Raw genomic sequence first — 16,261 nt, forward strand, 5'->3', positions numbered from 1 at the left:
CTGAAGCCTAGAGACCAGAGAGGGCTGGGAAATGGAACTTTATGGGCTTTGGGAAGGAAGGTATGCAATATGGAGAATTATCACACTGTGGGAAGGTTATTCAAAAGATTTGGGGGCAGCTATGAATGACTGCTCTTCACTTTAGCATCCTCCTCTTGGTCTCTCAACTAAAAATTTCTCTCTTTTAGGAAATTCTTTAGAGTCTGGGAACTCTAGTGAGCAAATAATAATCTAAAAAGGGGCCATGAGTGAAGCTCAGTTACTGAAGATCTTGGACACCACATGAAAGAGCTTGAACTTGATTTGGTAGGCGTTATTGTGTCACTGAAGGAGCAGAGGAACGTCACTGGAAAATATATGTATGCCTAGAACTCTTCCCTTTTGAGGATGTTATGTATTTCCCTGGACAAAATTAAATTAAAGTTCTGTCTTCTAGTCAGTTTTTTCCTTTATCTAATTTTGTCTGTCTTGCTTGCGTGTTACCTACTGTTGGTCATCTGCAATAGTAGTAAAATTCCATATGGTCACTGTTGGTCACCCTCAGGTAAACAGAGTTTTTGGTGTGTGAGAATTTTGACCTTTTGATTGTTATTCCAAATGCTTCTGGATTGGTTGCTCTGGGTCATGCTCCTTGTTATAAATACTTCTTACTGTTTTCCTATCTTTGCCAATATCTTAGGACCAATCCAGGATTGAGGAAGGAGCCAGGGTAGTATTCAACTATGGGAATGCCTGGGCCTTATCACTGGTCTCTCTGAACATATAAGCTCTCTGGGTGGTGCTAGTTTCAGACCTCTGCTCTCTGTAATTATGTGGGGAGACAGGCAGAGAAGTAAGCAACAAGGCCAGTCTTGGGTGTCCATGTGATTTGACATCAGGACTCATGAGGTCCCCCATAGATGTTAGATAAGCCTAGATTGCGGGTATGGATTTCAGGGTCCCAGGGTGATAAAAAGTGATCAGATGCAAAAGAATAGGCAGATACAAAAGAATAGATACAAAAGAATAGGCAGATACAAAAAAATAAAAAAAATTGGCAGATACAAAAGAATAGGCAGACTTGCCACATAGCAAAAGTAATTTCTTCTTGGGCAGAGGCAAGACTAAATTAGACCATGAAAAAATGAACCATCAACAGTATTACTAAAAAAACTCCTTGTATTTGAAAGTCTTGGCTATGGGAAGCCAGGTTGGTAAAGAAACAGTGAGCTGTCTTTGGCAGAGTGGCACCGGGTGTTACAAACACACAGAGAGCTGTTGCCCAGGAAACAGTCTTAGCTTTAGACACAACCACAGAACCTGATGAAGACAAAGATCTAGAGAGGTGATGACTCGAGATCTTAGTGGTCAGGCTGTCCCCGTGTGAAAGGGGGAAGGGTGCATATCTGGTTCTAACTGCTTTTCAAGATGAGACCTGGAAGAAGCAGGGGCATTTAACTGTTCTGCCGTCAGGGCTGGTGACCGGACTGAACAAGATTTATAGAGGCAGAGGGAAGATCTCAGAGAGTAAACTGGAATCCCTGCTGAAGAGGCATTTCTGGTCCTTCCAAGGATAAGAGGCACCCTCTGAGCACTGTGGCTAGAGAGTTATAGTAAGATCATGTGGGGACCTCGAGAATCTGAGTCCCCCCATTTCATGGATCCTGGGTGGATAACTCATGGGCAGCAGCTTCTTGAGGTTATAAAAAAGTTTCTTCTGCTGTTGTACTGATCTCCTCCCCTCTGACTTAATGAAAATCAGAGGAATGTTGGCCCTTGTTCTCCTTTTCCCCCATGTGTAGTGGGGGTGAATACCCATACCCATATACACTCTGCACATCGTATCGAAGCACAGAGTGATTAGAGCATTCCACTCTGACAAGAAAAGGCATAAAGTCCAAGCCCGGGGTGGCATGTTCTTTCTTTAACACAGCATTCAGCTCTTATTGCTTTCCCTTAGGATTCTCTCTCCATCAGGGATGTTAGGGTTGACAAGCCAGAGGGTCGTTTCCTGACCTGGAAATGCCACAGGTGAGCAACCTAAGCCAAGCAATGTCATATAGTATCGCCGAGTATGGACTGTGGAGCGAGGCTGCTTGGGTGAAATCCCAGCTCTGCTCCTTACTAGGTGTGTGACCTCTTGGTTCTGCATGTTCCTTACCTGGAAAGTACAGAAATCATAGTACCTAGCTCTAGGGTTCCTCTGGGGTGGAAATGAGGGCATATGTATAAAACTTTTATAACAGTCTCTGGCTCACAGCAGCTTTTACACAAGTGTTGGCTTGTAGACATTGGGATAAAGTATTCATTCAGTAATAATTCACTGAGCATCGACTATGTATCAGGCACTTTTATGCTGGGAATAAAGCAGTGAACAAGACCAGGTATGTGCTTATACAGTGCTTTCATTAGGGAGGCAGTTAGTAAACAAATGAACAAATAACATATTTGGCAGTGAAAAGTGCTATGAAAACTATAAAACAGGGGGAATGATTGAGAAACTACTTTAGTTTGAGTGGTAGGGATTGCCTCTTAGCAGAGATGACACTAAATGAAAAGAAACCAACCATGGGAAAATTGGGGAAAGAGCAACCCAAAAGGAATAGCTTGTGCCAAGTCTCCAATACATCCAATAGGGGGTTAATATCCAAAATATAAATATAATTTATGCAACTTAATATTTAAAAGAGCAACCCTAGTAAAAATGGGCAGAGGACTTGAATAGACATTTTTCCAAAGAAGACATACAAATGGTCATCAGGAACATGAAAAGATGCTCAACATCACTAATTATCAGGAAAATACAAATCAAAACCACAGTGAGATATCTACCTCATATCTGTCAGATTGGCTATTACTAAAAAGACAAAAAAAAAACCCAAAAAACCAAAACCAAAAAAACACACAGATGTGAGGAAAAGGAAACCCTTATGCACTGTTGGTGGGAATGTAAATTGATGTGGCCATTGTGGGTATGGAGTTTCCTCAAAAAAAAAAAAAAAGAACTACCATATGATCCAGCAATTCCACTTTTGGGTATTTATCCAAAGAAAACAAAAACATCAATTCAAAGAGGTATATATACCCTTATGTTCATTGCAGCATTATTTACAATAGCCAAGATATGGAAACATCCTAACTGTCCATTGATAGATGAATAGATAAAGAAGATGTGAGATATATATAATGGAGTATTACTCAGCCATAAAAAGAATGAAATCTTGCCATTTGCAACAATATGGGTGGACCTAGAGTATATTACACTAAGTGAAATAAGTCAGACAGAGAAAGACAAATACCATATGATTTCACTAAGTGAAATTTAAAAGATAAAACAAATGAACAAACAAAACACAAGCAGACTCATAGATACAGGAGACAAACTATCAGTTACCAGATCTGAGAGACGTTGGGGGATGGGTGAAATAGGTGAAGGGGATTGAGAGGTATAAACTTCCAGTCATAAAATAAATGAGTCATGGGGATGTAATGTACAGCAGAGGGAATATAGTCAATAATATTGTAATAACTTTGTGTGGTGACAGATGGTAACTAGACTTCTTGTGGGGACTTTCATAATGTATAAAAATATCAAATCCCTATGATATAAACCTGAAACTAAAAGGATATTTTATGTCAATTACACTTCAATAAAAAGTGACAAAAAGGTACACATTTGGGGAACAAAAAGGACAGAGAATCAACAGAGTGGTATGGCATGAGATCAGAGAGGTAGGCAGCAGACAGTAAAAGGACCTTGAGAATTTTAGAATTTCAAATATTTTCAGAGTAGTGTTCATAACCATTAGTAAATACTAAGCAGACAACTGACATGATTTGATCTATGCTTTTTAAAAAAATTTTACTTATTTACTTTAAGACAGGGTAACGGGGAGCAGGGGCAGAGGGAGAGAGAGAATCTCAAGCAGACTCCACATGAAGCATGAAACCTGGCATGGGGCTCAATTTCATGACCCTGAGATCACAACCTGAGCCAAAACCAAGAGTTAGAGGCTTAACTGACTTTGCCACCTAGGCGCCTCTGATTTATACTTTTACAAAACCATCTGTTTGTCTGCCACGTAGAACATGGATTGTACAGGAGGGGCGATAGTGGAAGCAGGGAGACCAGTTAGGAGACCAGTGTGATAATCGTAAGACATCATGGCAGCTCACACAAGGAGAAAGTAGGGAGAGCTAGAAATGGATAGGTTCATTTTGGAAGAAAAGTTGACAGAACTTGCTGATAGATTGGATATAGGAGTTGGGGGAGGGGGAAGGACTCATTTTAGATCTTTCCCTTGAGCTTCTGTGTGAATATTGTTATTTTTTTTATCGGTATGGGGAAACTGAGAGAGAAGCAGATTATAGGTGAAAGCTATTTTGGATATGTTATGTTTAATACACATATTAGATACCTAATTGGAGATGTCAAGTGTGCAGGTGGGTGTATGAGAATGGAGCTTGGGGGAGAGTCAGGGTTGGAAATATAAATATAGATGTTCCCTGCATATAACTGAAATGGAAAGGCATGAGGCCCAACAAGAGCACCTGGGAAGAAGGTGTAGATAGTGAAGAGAAAGGGCCCTAAAACTGAGCCTTGGGACTCATCAATATTCAGAGTTTGAGCCAAAAAGGAGGAGACAGCAAAGGAGATTGAGAAGGAGTGCCCGGTCAGTGGGAAGAAAACGAAATGAGTGTAATATCATGGTTCTTTGTAAACAGAGAAGTCAAGAGAAGGAAGTATTTCAAAAAATAGGGAGTAATCAAGTGCGTTGAAAGGTCAAGTATTGTTGAAAACCCAAGTTAGGGGAGGACTGAAAAGTACCGATTGGATTTGGCAACAAGGAGGATGCTGGTGAGCTTGACAAGAGTAGCTTCTGTGGTGGGGGAGGGACAGAGCTGGATTACAAATGAGTTAAGGAGAGGTTGGGAAATGGGGACTATTTTCTATGGACTGCTCTTTCCTCACCATGAGAGTAACAAGGAAAGAAGGCTTTTGACTCTTGACCTACCTTAGCCCACCTTAGCTCAGCAAGGGACTGCATCATGGTTTGGGATAAAGTTTCATAGTAATTTGGAGACACACTGTCCCTTTCCACACTTTATCTCTGAAGAACCTTTGGGGGGACTGGCCATGGTGGGGAGGGCAGGATAATTGGTCTGTTTTTCTCTCTATTCACTGAGAAACCCAACCTACGGTTATCTTTAATATTGACAAGAAAACATTAGAATATTAATTTCATTAATATGAAATTATTTTAGAGTCTATGTGTTTAATGCTAATGACCCTTTACCTTCAATCCCAGCTTTTGGAAAGCTTTTAATCTTGTTAATGATATGCTTAAACAAATTAAACAACATGACTAATTCTGTGGCCTAGTCACTGACTGATTCCAACAGGAAATTTCTCTTTAGGAAAGTTCATTCTGAAGGTACATTCATCTGATGTCTAGTCATAGATAAGGTGTTTTTCAGACTGTGAGGCAAGAATATCATATTCTAATAATAGGCCAGTTGAACCTGAGATTGTTTATTCACTTTGATTTCTTTATTCAAAGCTGTGCTTTAAAAAACCAAATTATAAGAATCTTGTGTTTGAAATAGGTTTCCAACCTCATCCTCCACCCACTCTCCGAAGGGTAAAACCTGTCCCAGCTTGTATTTCTTACTCCACCCTGGAGGTAACTGTTAATTTTTAGATCTTTCAAGATGCCAGACTGGTTAGTCAGATGATTTCTAAGCCTGTTCAACATGGCTCCTTCCCCCTTTAATCATCATTCCTGTGATTCTCGACTCCTTCAGCCTCTATTTAAAAAAAAATTTAGAGGGGCGCCTGGGTGGCTCAGTCGTTAAGCGTCTGCCTTCGGCTCAGGTCATGATCCCAGGGTCCTGGGATCGAGCCCCACGTCGGGCTCCCTGCTAAGCAGGAAGCCTGCTTCTCCCCCTCGCGCTCCCCCTGCTTGTGTTCCCTCTCGCTGTGTCTCTCTCTGTCAAATAAATAAATAAAAAATCTTAAAAAAAAAAATTTAGAAAAAAGTCGATATTTTAAAATGGTACCTGTGCTCTCTAGTTTTGAAGACATAATACCAGGGTATTCAAGATGGAAGATAGCAAGTTGTTAAAATCGAAACTCAGTTGCCTTCTAGGAGTTGTAAGGACTAATTAATCAATCAAATGATGTGCTCACTGCTTGCTGTTATTATTATGTTAAAGATGTGAACACAGAAAGTTTCTGCTGCTGTCCTAAGCCCTTCATAATCCATTATCTGTTCGCTTCTTCAGTCTCATCTCATATTCACTCCCTCACGCTGTAGTTAATAATATCACCATTCTTTTCAGAACTTGAAAGAACCAGTAGAACCCTTTTGTGCTTCTTGGCTTTTATAAAGAATCCATTTTTCCCCCTAGGACTGCTTTCCTTCCTCCCAGCCCCTCCCTACCCAACGTGGTCTAGCTAATTCCTGAGAGTTAAGTCTCGCTGTAGATGTCACTTCCTCCAGGAAGCCTCCCTGAATGACCCAAGATCCTTTGAGGCATCACTTCTACGTGCTCGGGTGATCCCTACATCTTGGCACTTACCAGACTCTTTTAAAAAGGTACAGATGCCTCCCTGGTGCCAAAACTTAGGGGTAGTAAGTGCTCAACACATATGGGTTGAGCAAATGAATGAACTGAATACTATGACTTTGTGAGTAATACATTTTAAAAATATTTCCCTTTAACACATTCAAAAACATTAAAATGATAAATACGGCATTAAACGAACTACTTTAACTTCAGCCTAACAGTTTGCAAAGTTCTAAAAGTTCCACATCTTGTGACCAGAGACACTGAGCTAATGAGAACTGCTTAACATGATTCCTGAACGAGCCAAGGTTAATGATTTGCACAGGATAGGCGTCCAAGAAACTCTTCCTGGCGGAGAAATTAAAATGTAAGGTATTGACGCGCTCTCTTGGTGGCACAAAAAGCAGAGGTATCATTCGATGATTTTCACATCGAAGTTAGTGGCCCTATGATATCCTCTCTGACTTGCTACAGGGCATCCTCCAACCCCCATGAAGACTAAATGCAAAAAGCCCCACTCCCCAAGTGCTTCCTCCCCCCCCCCGCCCACCATGCTCTTCGGCCACCATCCTTGTGATCCCCAGACTGCCACCAGCCTGACTAGGTGCACTCCCGTGAGTGTCCATAGGAGCGGGGATATGTAAGGGGGAGAAGCAGGACTGGACAGACAGAATGGCATGCACTTTGCTCTGGGTTTGGGTACAACTGGGACCCACTTGCAACAGGCGTGAGGTACGTCAGCTGGGTCAGGAAAGGCTCTTGAGGTGCCGTCCCGTCCTCTGCTTGTGATCCTCCAGGTCCCTATCTGGGCTAATAAAGCTGGAGTAGGAAAGGTAAAGGAGAGGAAGGGGTTCCTAGGTAGACTGGCCCAGGCCCCTGACTGGGTGGGAAGGTGGTGGAACTGGAAGCAGAGTCCAAGGAAAGCAAACAAAGGAAAGTGTCCAGGAAAGTGGGCATCATGTGCAAGAGTCTGGGAAAAGGGAGGACCAAGAGTGGCCCCAGACTGCGACATTTTTCCTAAGGGCGGTTGCTGTATCCTGGGGTAACAGGAAAGAAAACACACTTTAGACTTAGATGCCAGTCAGTTCATAACAACAGTTAACCTATAAGGTGTGTTTCTCTTCCTTGGCTCCTTTATTCTTGGCTCTGAAGAACCAGAGTTCTATAAGCCTTATTCCTCAACCTGTGCATCAGACCTCTCCCCAGGAATTAGTCCCTCTCTCTTTGGCATTCCGTCATGACCCCTCCACTAGTGCCTTCCCACTTGCCTAAACACACGTTTGCCTCCCTATGCTATGAAACAACACTAACTAATCCCCCCAACAAAAGTCTTGAAATGTATGTGGTCCGTTTTCCTTACTGGTCTCTCGATTTCCTGATTCTTCTTCCACCTCTCTGATGGGACTCTTATGTGGTGAGAACTCCCCATGCTGGCTGTCTTTCTATCTCTGACAAATTCTGTGACCGCAGGCAATCTGCTTAATCCCTGAACCTTAGTCTCCTCATCTGTAAAATGGGGATAATAATAATTATCTCATAGGGTTGTTGCGATGATTAAAACCAAAGTGTCACTTATCTAAAAAGGAGTTTTAAAACCTGTGGTGTTGAAGCTTTTAAAAAATGGACGATTTTCTAATTCTAGTAGCTGCTACCTTCAAAGACTATATGACATCCCCCACGAGGGGATGAGGGGTGGTATTCCTCGTCTAACATGTGGCACATAAAAGTCATAATCCCCTCATTTCTTTTCCTTTTCAGTGATATTTGTAAAAAACACCTATATTATGCCAGACATTTTTAGTACAGTATTTCACTTATCCCTCACACAGTACTGAGAATTAGTATCGTTACGCTCATTTTACAGTGAAGGAGGCGACTCACCCAAGGTCTCAAGGTGAATCAATAGAAGTGTGGAAGTTGGGGCACAGTTCTCTTTCCCAGCAAATCCCATGTGCTTTTCACTCAGTGTTAGTGTTCCTCAATGACAAGGTGCCAAACCTCACTCTTTTTGCCTTCATCTCTTCCTTGCATAGCTTTCCAAAAGAAAATACTCTTAACCCTCTCTGAGAAAACCACCGTAGAAACCTTAGTCCCTTAATCTGGGATAGTTTTATTCAAATTCACTGCCCTATCACCCAATGTTGAAGGCCACCACTGACCATTGGCCCCCGTTGCCCTCTAGCCTCTTGGCCCCTGCTCCCATCTCCCTGAGGACCACTGAACTGGGTGCTGGGCCACCCGGTCAGAGCTCCCTTCATGTCCCTTGTCCCAGTTTCCAGCATTTTGCTTTGGCTCGATTCCTGCCACTTGGCTCTTGACAGCCCTCTTCCTGGGATCTAGAACTCTGCCCTTGAATCTGAAGCTGGGCACCTGCCACCACCTAGATGAAGTCCACTGACTGTATTCTCAGGGATCACAAAAGCCCCATCCTTGGCTCTGCTCACTTGGGGGGAACCTCACAATTTGCCAGTTTGAATCACAATGAAATTTGTCACATTTTATTTTAACTCCAGACCCAATTCTTCACCCTCATCTGGCCTAGAAGACATAGCCCTAGCCCCGGTTATTTTCACTTTTCCTCTGCCTTATTCCCCAGTCCCTATATATATATATATATATATCTTTTTTATGCATTTAAGGATTCAAATTTCCCTAAATATGTTGATTTTTATTAATTTAGTTATGATCAATTACTCATAATTTTCTCTCAAAGCAATAAATACTTATTGTGGGAAGATAAGAAAATCAAAGAATATGCATAATCCTACCAGACATCAAACAAAACAAGAAAGGACAAATACATGAGATTATGGAACCCACCTGCCCACCAATAATCACTAATCACTTTGAGGTATATCCTGCCAAACTTCTTAATACATCGTTACATAATATTTACATGTTTTATATGTTGTGTTTTAAAACCTGCCTTTTCACTTCATTGTATTTTTTGTACCCTTATATTTTTAATATCCTTATATCCTTTAGTATTTTTAGTATCCTTTAGTATGCCTTTTCACTTAATTATATTTTTAGTATCCTTATATTTTATATCCTTATATTTAGTCAACAAATGTTTGATTTTTTTAAGTGTTTTTCTCTTGGTTGTGTGGGATGGGGACCGAAGAGTGAGATAAAATCATTTGTAGAATTTGTACGCCTAAGTTGTGATCTGTAATAAGTAGAGAACACCCCCAGCACCCTGCTACATGAGAGATCATGAAGGGTCTCTTTATTAAGGCAGCAGGGATAACGGCCAATGTGAGCCACAGAGAGTTGGGTTTGCTATTGCTCTTCTTTTTGTGAGCCCCACATTACTTTGATAAAGTGGAACGAGGGTTGTGATTTCTATTTCCTGCTTCAGGTAGGTACATTATTCCTAAGATGTAATCTGTTTGTAAACTTGCTTCAAGTACAGACCTTAAGTAGAGGGTCTTTGTCAGATGATTTCTATGGGAGGTTTTGTCAGACTCCAATATGCTCCACCAAAGATTTGGCTGGGGCAGTGGAATGGTGCAGCTCTGTGCTTCTTCAGTGTGAAGAAGACTCTATGCCTGCATTTTAGTTGGCTGGCTTCTTCATGGATGATAACTCATGTTCTCCAGGTGCTGGGTCAGAGAGAAGGAATATCCCTCTACGAATATAATCTAATCTGAGAATGAACCTCTGGTTGCCCAGAAACATGACACTGAAATTTACTGAGATATACCACTGTGGTAGATTGGATGTTCCAAAGAGGACTGCACAAGTATATACATCTCATCCCAAATGTTCCTCATCAAATGTTTCGGATACTCCTCCCACTGACAAGTTTGAGGTCCGTATGTTCCATACCCTTGCAACTGAGCAGGGTTTTCTGACAACTCCATTCAATTCACTTGGTGAAAATGATACTATATGATTTCTGAGGTGAGTTCATAATAGAATACAGCACCCATCTGTCATGCTCTTTCTTGACATACACATTAGGAGCCCTGATCCTATATATAAGAAGTCAATCCAGATATCCGGAAGCCACCATGCTGAGGAGTTGTGGAGAAGCCCCTTGGAAACAGAGAGAGACTTAAGGAGCCCTGGGCTGTGCAGCCTTCATCTGTTTGAGCTTTCCAGCATCCACTGCCAGACATGTAAGTGAGCCAGGAAAACCTGGAGGTCCCTGAGTCAAATGTAATACCTCACAGAGATGTAAAACCATCATGGAAAACAAGTCCCTCTGAAGAGAAGCTCAGAGTAAAACATAATAAAGCACACAAGGAAACATGCCACCACAGTTGTGACTCAGCTAGTGCAACAGATGGAAGAATTTGCACTCTGTTAACTATAGATATTAGAACAACTTTTAAGTTCAGTTTTTAATTTTAATTCTAGTATAGTTAACATACAGTGTTATATTAGTTTCAGGTGTACAATATAGTGATTCAACAATTCTATACATTACTCTGTGCATCGTGGTAAGTGTGCTCTATTAGAGTAATTTGAAAGACTTTTACATAAATGTGTTTAAGATGTTCAAAGTGATAAAGGAAAGAATAGACTCTAGGACAAAAGTAAGATATTATGAAAAAAAAGAGCAAGTAGGTTTGAAAACAAAAGAAATGAAAATTTTAGAAATGTAAATAAATTAAAATTCAATGTCCATATTAAAGAGTATATAATACAGCTGCAAAGAGAATCTAGAGAGAGAATCAAAGGGATCTGAGAAAATTACCCAAGAGCAGCACAGAGAAAAAGAGCGGAAATATGGAAGAAAAAGATAAACTCAAACTCTTACCTAATAGGAGTTCCAGAAAGATAAAATAGAGGAAAAAAATGCATGGGGTGGGAGTGGGGGGGGGGGAATATTTGAAGTACCCAAGGGCTGAAAATTGTCCAAAACTGAAGAAGGACCTGAGTCTTCAGGCTGAAGATGAACATTGAGTCCTGAACAATCTATCTAAAAAACAAAATCTACCTAGACACAAATCACTAATGTAAGCATTAACTGGGGGGAAAAAAAGAAAATATTAAGTTACTATGGTGAAAAAAAAATCTATAAAGGAATAACAGTGAGACTGACCAGACTTCTATCACCAAACAGTAGATACCAGAAGGTAATGAAACAGTAACATCAAGGTGTTGGAGTCCATGGTTGTCAACTTAGAATTCCTTAGCTGACAAAATTCTGATTCAAGAATGTGAGAGAAAATAAAATGAGAGAGACGAAACAGAGAATTTTACTCGCAAATATGATGAATAAAAATACTGAAGAACATATTTCACCAAGACATAAATTGAGCCCAGAAGGAAAGGGTGAGATACAAAAAGCAAATAGTAAGGAAAAACACTGATAAACTATGTTAGGAAAATTAATCAAATAATTATAAAAGTAGTAATGGTGATGACTAATTTAGTGAAGAACTAAAAAATACGTGGGGAATTAAAAAATACTAGATAGCAATACATAGTTTATAGGAAAGGAATTCTGAGCTAAGGTGTTCTATTTATTTTTGTTTGTTTAAGATCATCTTTAAAAGAAGGGGTTGAAGATATTGATGGAATCTTGGATGTTAAGTATAAACGTTAATATTTTAAGGGTAACCACTGAGAATTGAAATAAAAGGTAAAAATTCCAAAACAGTAGGAGTGTTTAGAAAAAGAGCAAATGAAAGAAAATTCAATTAATGGAATAGAAAGCAAGAAAGGGGCAAAAAAGAAGCAAAGAAAAAGAAAGTTAAATATGACATGAGAAGGTGGTAGTAATAAATCCAAAGACGGTATTCCTGGTGTAACAGAGAATGCTAGTTTTCACCAAAACCTATTTTCTGTCTTCCATAGTAATAGAGTCGTGGTTGGAACATGGCTGCCCAGCTAATGGCTTCATTTTCCTGCCTCCTTGCTGCTAGGTATGACCATGTAACCAAGTTCTGGCCAATGCCATATGAGCAGATGAGAAGCGTGTCACTTCTGGATCTAAGTCTTAAGAAGTTAGGCTTGTGCTCCTTTATACTCTTTTCTTCCTTCCTTGAGCTAGAACTCCCCTAACCAGCTTCTCCCACATAGATAAAGGCAGTGCCCTAGGGGATGGAATAGCAAAATGGAGCAAAGGAGCTGCCCTAACAACCTGGACCACTTATCCTAAGACTGTTTCAGGAGAGGGAAATAAACACTGTGCTTGGGAGGAGCCAGAGAGGAAGGATCTCTTTCTTACAATCACCTTTTACCCTAATTAATATCCATGATAAATGAAAACTGATTAAAATAGATGACTCAAAGGCAGACTCTCGAATGAGTTAATACTACCAAAATTCAACTGTTGTTTACAAGACACACTTAAAACATAATGACTCAGAATGGTTGGAAATAAAAAGATGAAAAGACATATACCAGGCGACCACTAACAAAAAGAAAGCCATGGTAGCGTGCAAAATAGAATTTATGGTGAAAAAACAATGGACAGATAAATATGTAGTGAATTTACCTAGGCGACTGGATTATAGTCCTGGCTTTGCGATTTATACAGTGGCACCTGGGGCAGATTGCTTCATTCTTTTCTAGTTTCAATTTCTATCACTATAAAAGATGATAATATTTTATTTGCAGAATTGTGAGAATTAAATGAGAGTAATACATGGGAAACTGGTTTTCTATAGCCATAAAAATATGGTAATTCCAATTCTATCACATAATTCATTCATTCAACCTTTACTGAGCACGTATGATACATCAGGAACTACTGAGAACTAGGAAAATGGAGATTAAGTCTGTCATAATACTTGTCGTCAAGGATACTATGTTAAAAAATGAGTTTAATAAAGTCTTCCAAGGCATTGTGATGGGGTAGGGGGGTGTGCATTTCATCTCGAGTGAGTGGCCAGTTCTAACCTGCAGCAGGGTCAAAAGATTTCATAACGAAGCAACTCTTAGATTGAATCCTGAAAGATGAGCAGGTGTTTGGACAGGCTGAGTAAGAAGAAGGACATCCCGTGAGACAGCACAGCATAAAATTAAGTGGCCTTACAGGAAACTGCATGTGAGGAGCTCAGAGTTGTTTGATGAGACTGGAGAAATAGATACTGGCTAAGATACTGGGACTTCATCCTACAGGTAATGGGGGGCCATTCGAAGGGCTTATTCAGGGGATGACTCACTCCATTTTGTATTTGAGAAGGCTTACTTTGGCCACAATGTGAGAGATGGCAGTGGTGGAGGTCCCACCAGCTTTGAGACAGTGAGACTAATAAGGAAAGAAATGAAATATTTCTGGGGCTTGAAACAGAGGACCTGAAACCAGGCAAGAACAGTGAAATGGTGGGAAGGTGATAGAACATTCTGGTGTGTGGAGGGGGCAAATGGGAGAGAGAAGAAAGAACCTGGGGCAATTTTCAGATTTCTCCTTTGGGTGACTAGGTGGATTATGAAGACTTTTACCGAGAGCATGAGACAAAAGAGAAAAGCCAGCTGGCGGGAAAATTACCTTCTGTTTTAATCAAGCTGAGTCTAAGGCCCATGGGACGTCAGGGTAGAAATTTCTGGTAAGAAATGGGCTTTACAGAACTGGAGATCTGGGGTGGGGATGGCCGTTTATGAGTTATCAGCACATGGTTGGTAGTTGAAGTCATTCATGAGTGGGTGTGCATAGACCAGGCAGCATTAGAAACAGAGCAAGGGCAGATTATTCAGGCACTTCAACATGTAAGAGGTGGCAAGAGGGCTGAACAAGAAACGCTTGGAGAACTTGGAGACCTAAGTCTCAAAGGGGCCAATGGAAGGCATAGTTTCAAGGACAAAAGTCAGGTCCCCAATGACAAATGCGGCAGATGGGTTAAGTAAGAAGAGAACTGAAAATAACAACAACAGCAATCTCATTGTTTAGGGCATTTTTAAAGCCACAAATGGCCTTTGTCAGGGTCACCTCGGTGGAAGTCCCTCTGCAGGGAAGAATGAGTAGTAGATTGAGAAATGTATGTGAGAATAATGAGAACAGGCGTCGATCTCCCAAAAAGCTTGGCTGTGAGGAGGTGGGGACTGGAGGCAGACTGGATCAAGTAAGTGTTTTTAATTTTTCGGTTTGTTTTTAAAATGTGTGAATGTGTTTGACATGATTAAGAGCCGTGGGAAGATGCTGATAGAGGGAGCCTGAAAGTCCAGGGGAGGGAATAACCCGTGAAAAGCCATTCTTGGCTAGGAACTAGATGGAAACCGATTTCCACGCCAGAATGATGATCGGAAGCGCCATTTGTAACGTTGTTTTCAAAGGGCTGGAGGAGGTGACTTGCCATCTATTGAGCACTCACTGGGAGCCAGTCCCTTTCCCCAATTTGAATGTCCTGCTGGAACTGGAAGGCAGATCGACTCCGTGGCCGGATTTCTTTCCACGAAACCGTTGATCATTAAAAATGAATCAAAGAAGCACTCCCGCTCAAGCTTAAACCCTCCTGCAGATGCTAACCCATCTGCAATCTTTTTAACATCACAAAGAATACGCCATCCCTGGCACAGCTGGTCGGCGAGCGGCTCTGGAGTGCAGTTATCTCCCTTGCTCTGTTGAAGTCGGTAACTGTCCAGTGCGATTTCCTTCGAGCCTCAGCGCCCGAAGGAGGGGAGGTGCTCGCAGCCCCGGGCCGCCGGCGTTTTGAGGGAGGCGGGCGCGAGCTGCAGGCGCCGGGAGCGGCAGAGAGGGCGAGGGGCGCCGGGAGGCGTCTCCCGGGACTCTCAGCCGCCGCCGCTCGGGTGGCCGGCGCGTCGAGCGGCCCAGCTCCGGCTTTCCCCGCCGCGCCCGGCGCCCGGCCCCGGGGACGGCTGCTCGTGTCCGCCGCGCCGCCCGGTGCCCGTGACCACCCGGCGGCCGCTTTCGGTTCCGCGCCTTATAAGGCCTGACAGGGGGGTCACGTGCGTCCCGGGCCGCCCGCTGGGAGGAGGGGGCGGCGGGGGGGAGGGGCGGGAAGCGGGGAGGAAAAGGGGAGGGAGCCGGGGGCGGAGGAAGGAGCGAGGGGCGGATTCCGTGGCCGTGGGAGGCGGTGGCAGCGGCGGCGGGGAGCGGACCGCTCGGAGCTGGACCGAGGAGGAGGAGGAGGAGGAAGGGACCGGCGCGGGGGCGGGAGAGCGCAGCGCGGCGGAAGCCGGAGACGGCGGGAGGGCCGGTGGCTGGCCCCGGGCAGGAGCCGGGGCGGCGGCGGCGGCGGCGGCGGCGGCGGCCGAGAGGACCGCGGCGAGGGAAGCGCATCCAGCGGCCCCGGCGGCGGCGGCGGCGGCGGGGGCCCGGGTCCCCGCGCCCGGGCGGCCGGCGGGCGCGGGCGGCGCGATGGAGCCGCAGCACGTGCGCCCCGCGCCCGGCGCCCGCAGCCCGGCCTGGGAGGAACCGGTGGGTACAGCGCCCGCGCCCACCCCCTCCCACTTCTCCTCTGCTCCCCCCCGCCCGGGCCGGGTTCCGTTCAGGAAATGGCCCGGGATGAGGTCCCCAGCTGCTTCCCAGCCGGGGCAGCGCTTCCTCCGCCGCCCGGGCTCCTCCTCGCGCGCCGCCCGGAGCGCCTTTGTCCGGCCAGCCGAGGCTCTCCCCGAGGGGCCGCTGGCGAACCGCTGACGACGGCCCTCGGAGGAGCGTTTCCGTTGCTTCATCGACTCCTCAACTTTTGACTCGATTTTAGAGCACGGGGGGCAGGAGGAGGGAGAGGAGAGCGCCAGACTGTGGGGGCAGCGTGCGGGCTCGGAGGAGACCGCTCTTCCCTCCTGAGCCCGC

General features: G+C 43.6%; 1 protein-coding gene across 4 annotated transcripts in view; it reads left to right on the forward strand.

The window, feature by feature from the left end:
- The first annotated feature begins 15,766 nt into the window (after positions 1–15,766).
- DGKH (diacylglycerol kinase eta) overlaps positions 15,767–16,261 on the forward strand; it is a 189,293-nt gene continuing 188,798 nt past the window's right edge. For 2 of the 4 annotated variants that reach the window (XM_064586055.1, XM_064586056.1), the window contains exon 1: positions 15,767–15,886. In XM_064586055.1, coding sequence (XP_064442125.1) covers positions 15,827–15,886 — 60 coding nt within the window. In that variant the 5' untranslated portion in view covers positions 15,767–15,826. The remainder of the gene's footprint in view (positions 15,887–16,261) is intronic. The other 2 variants (XM_064586054.1, XM_064586057.1) reach the window with 2 other exon arrangements.

This window comes from Mirounga angustirostris, unplaced genomic scaffold, assembly GCF_029215605.1.
Source record: "Mirounga angustirostris isolate CCGP_5_RB_7025 unplaced genomic scaffold, mMirAng1.0.hap1 SCAF_3, whole genome shotgun sequence".
Lineage (NCBI taxonomy): Eukaryota > Metazoa > Chordata > Mammalia > Carnivora > Phocidae > Mirounga > Mirounga angustirostris.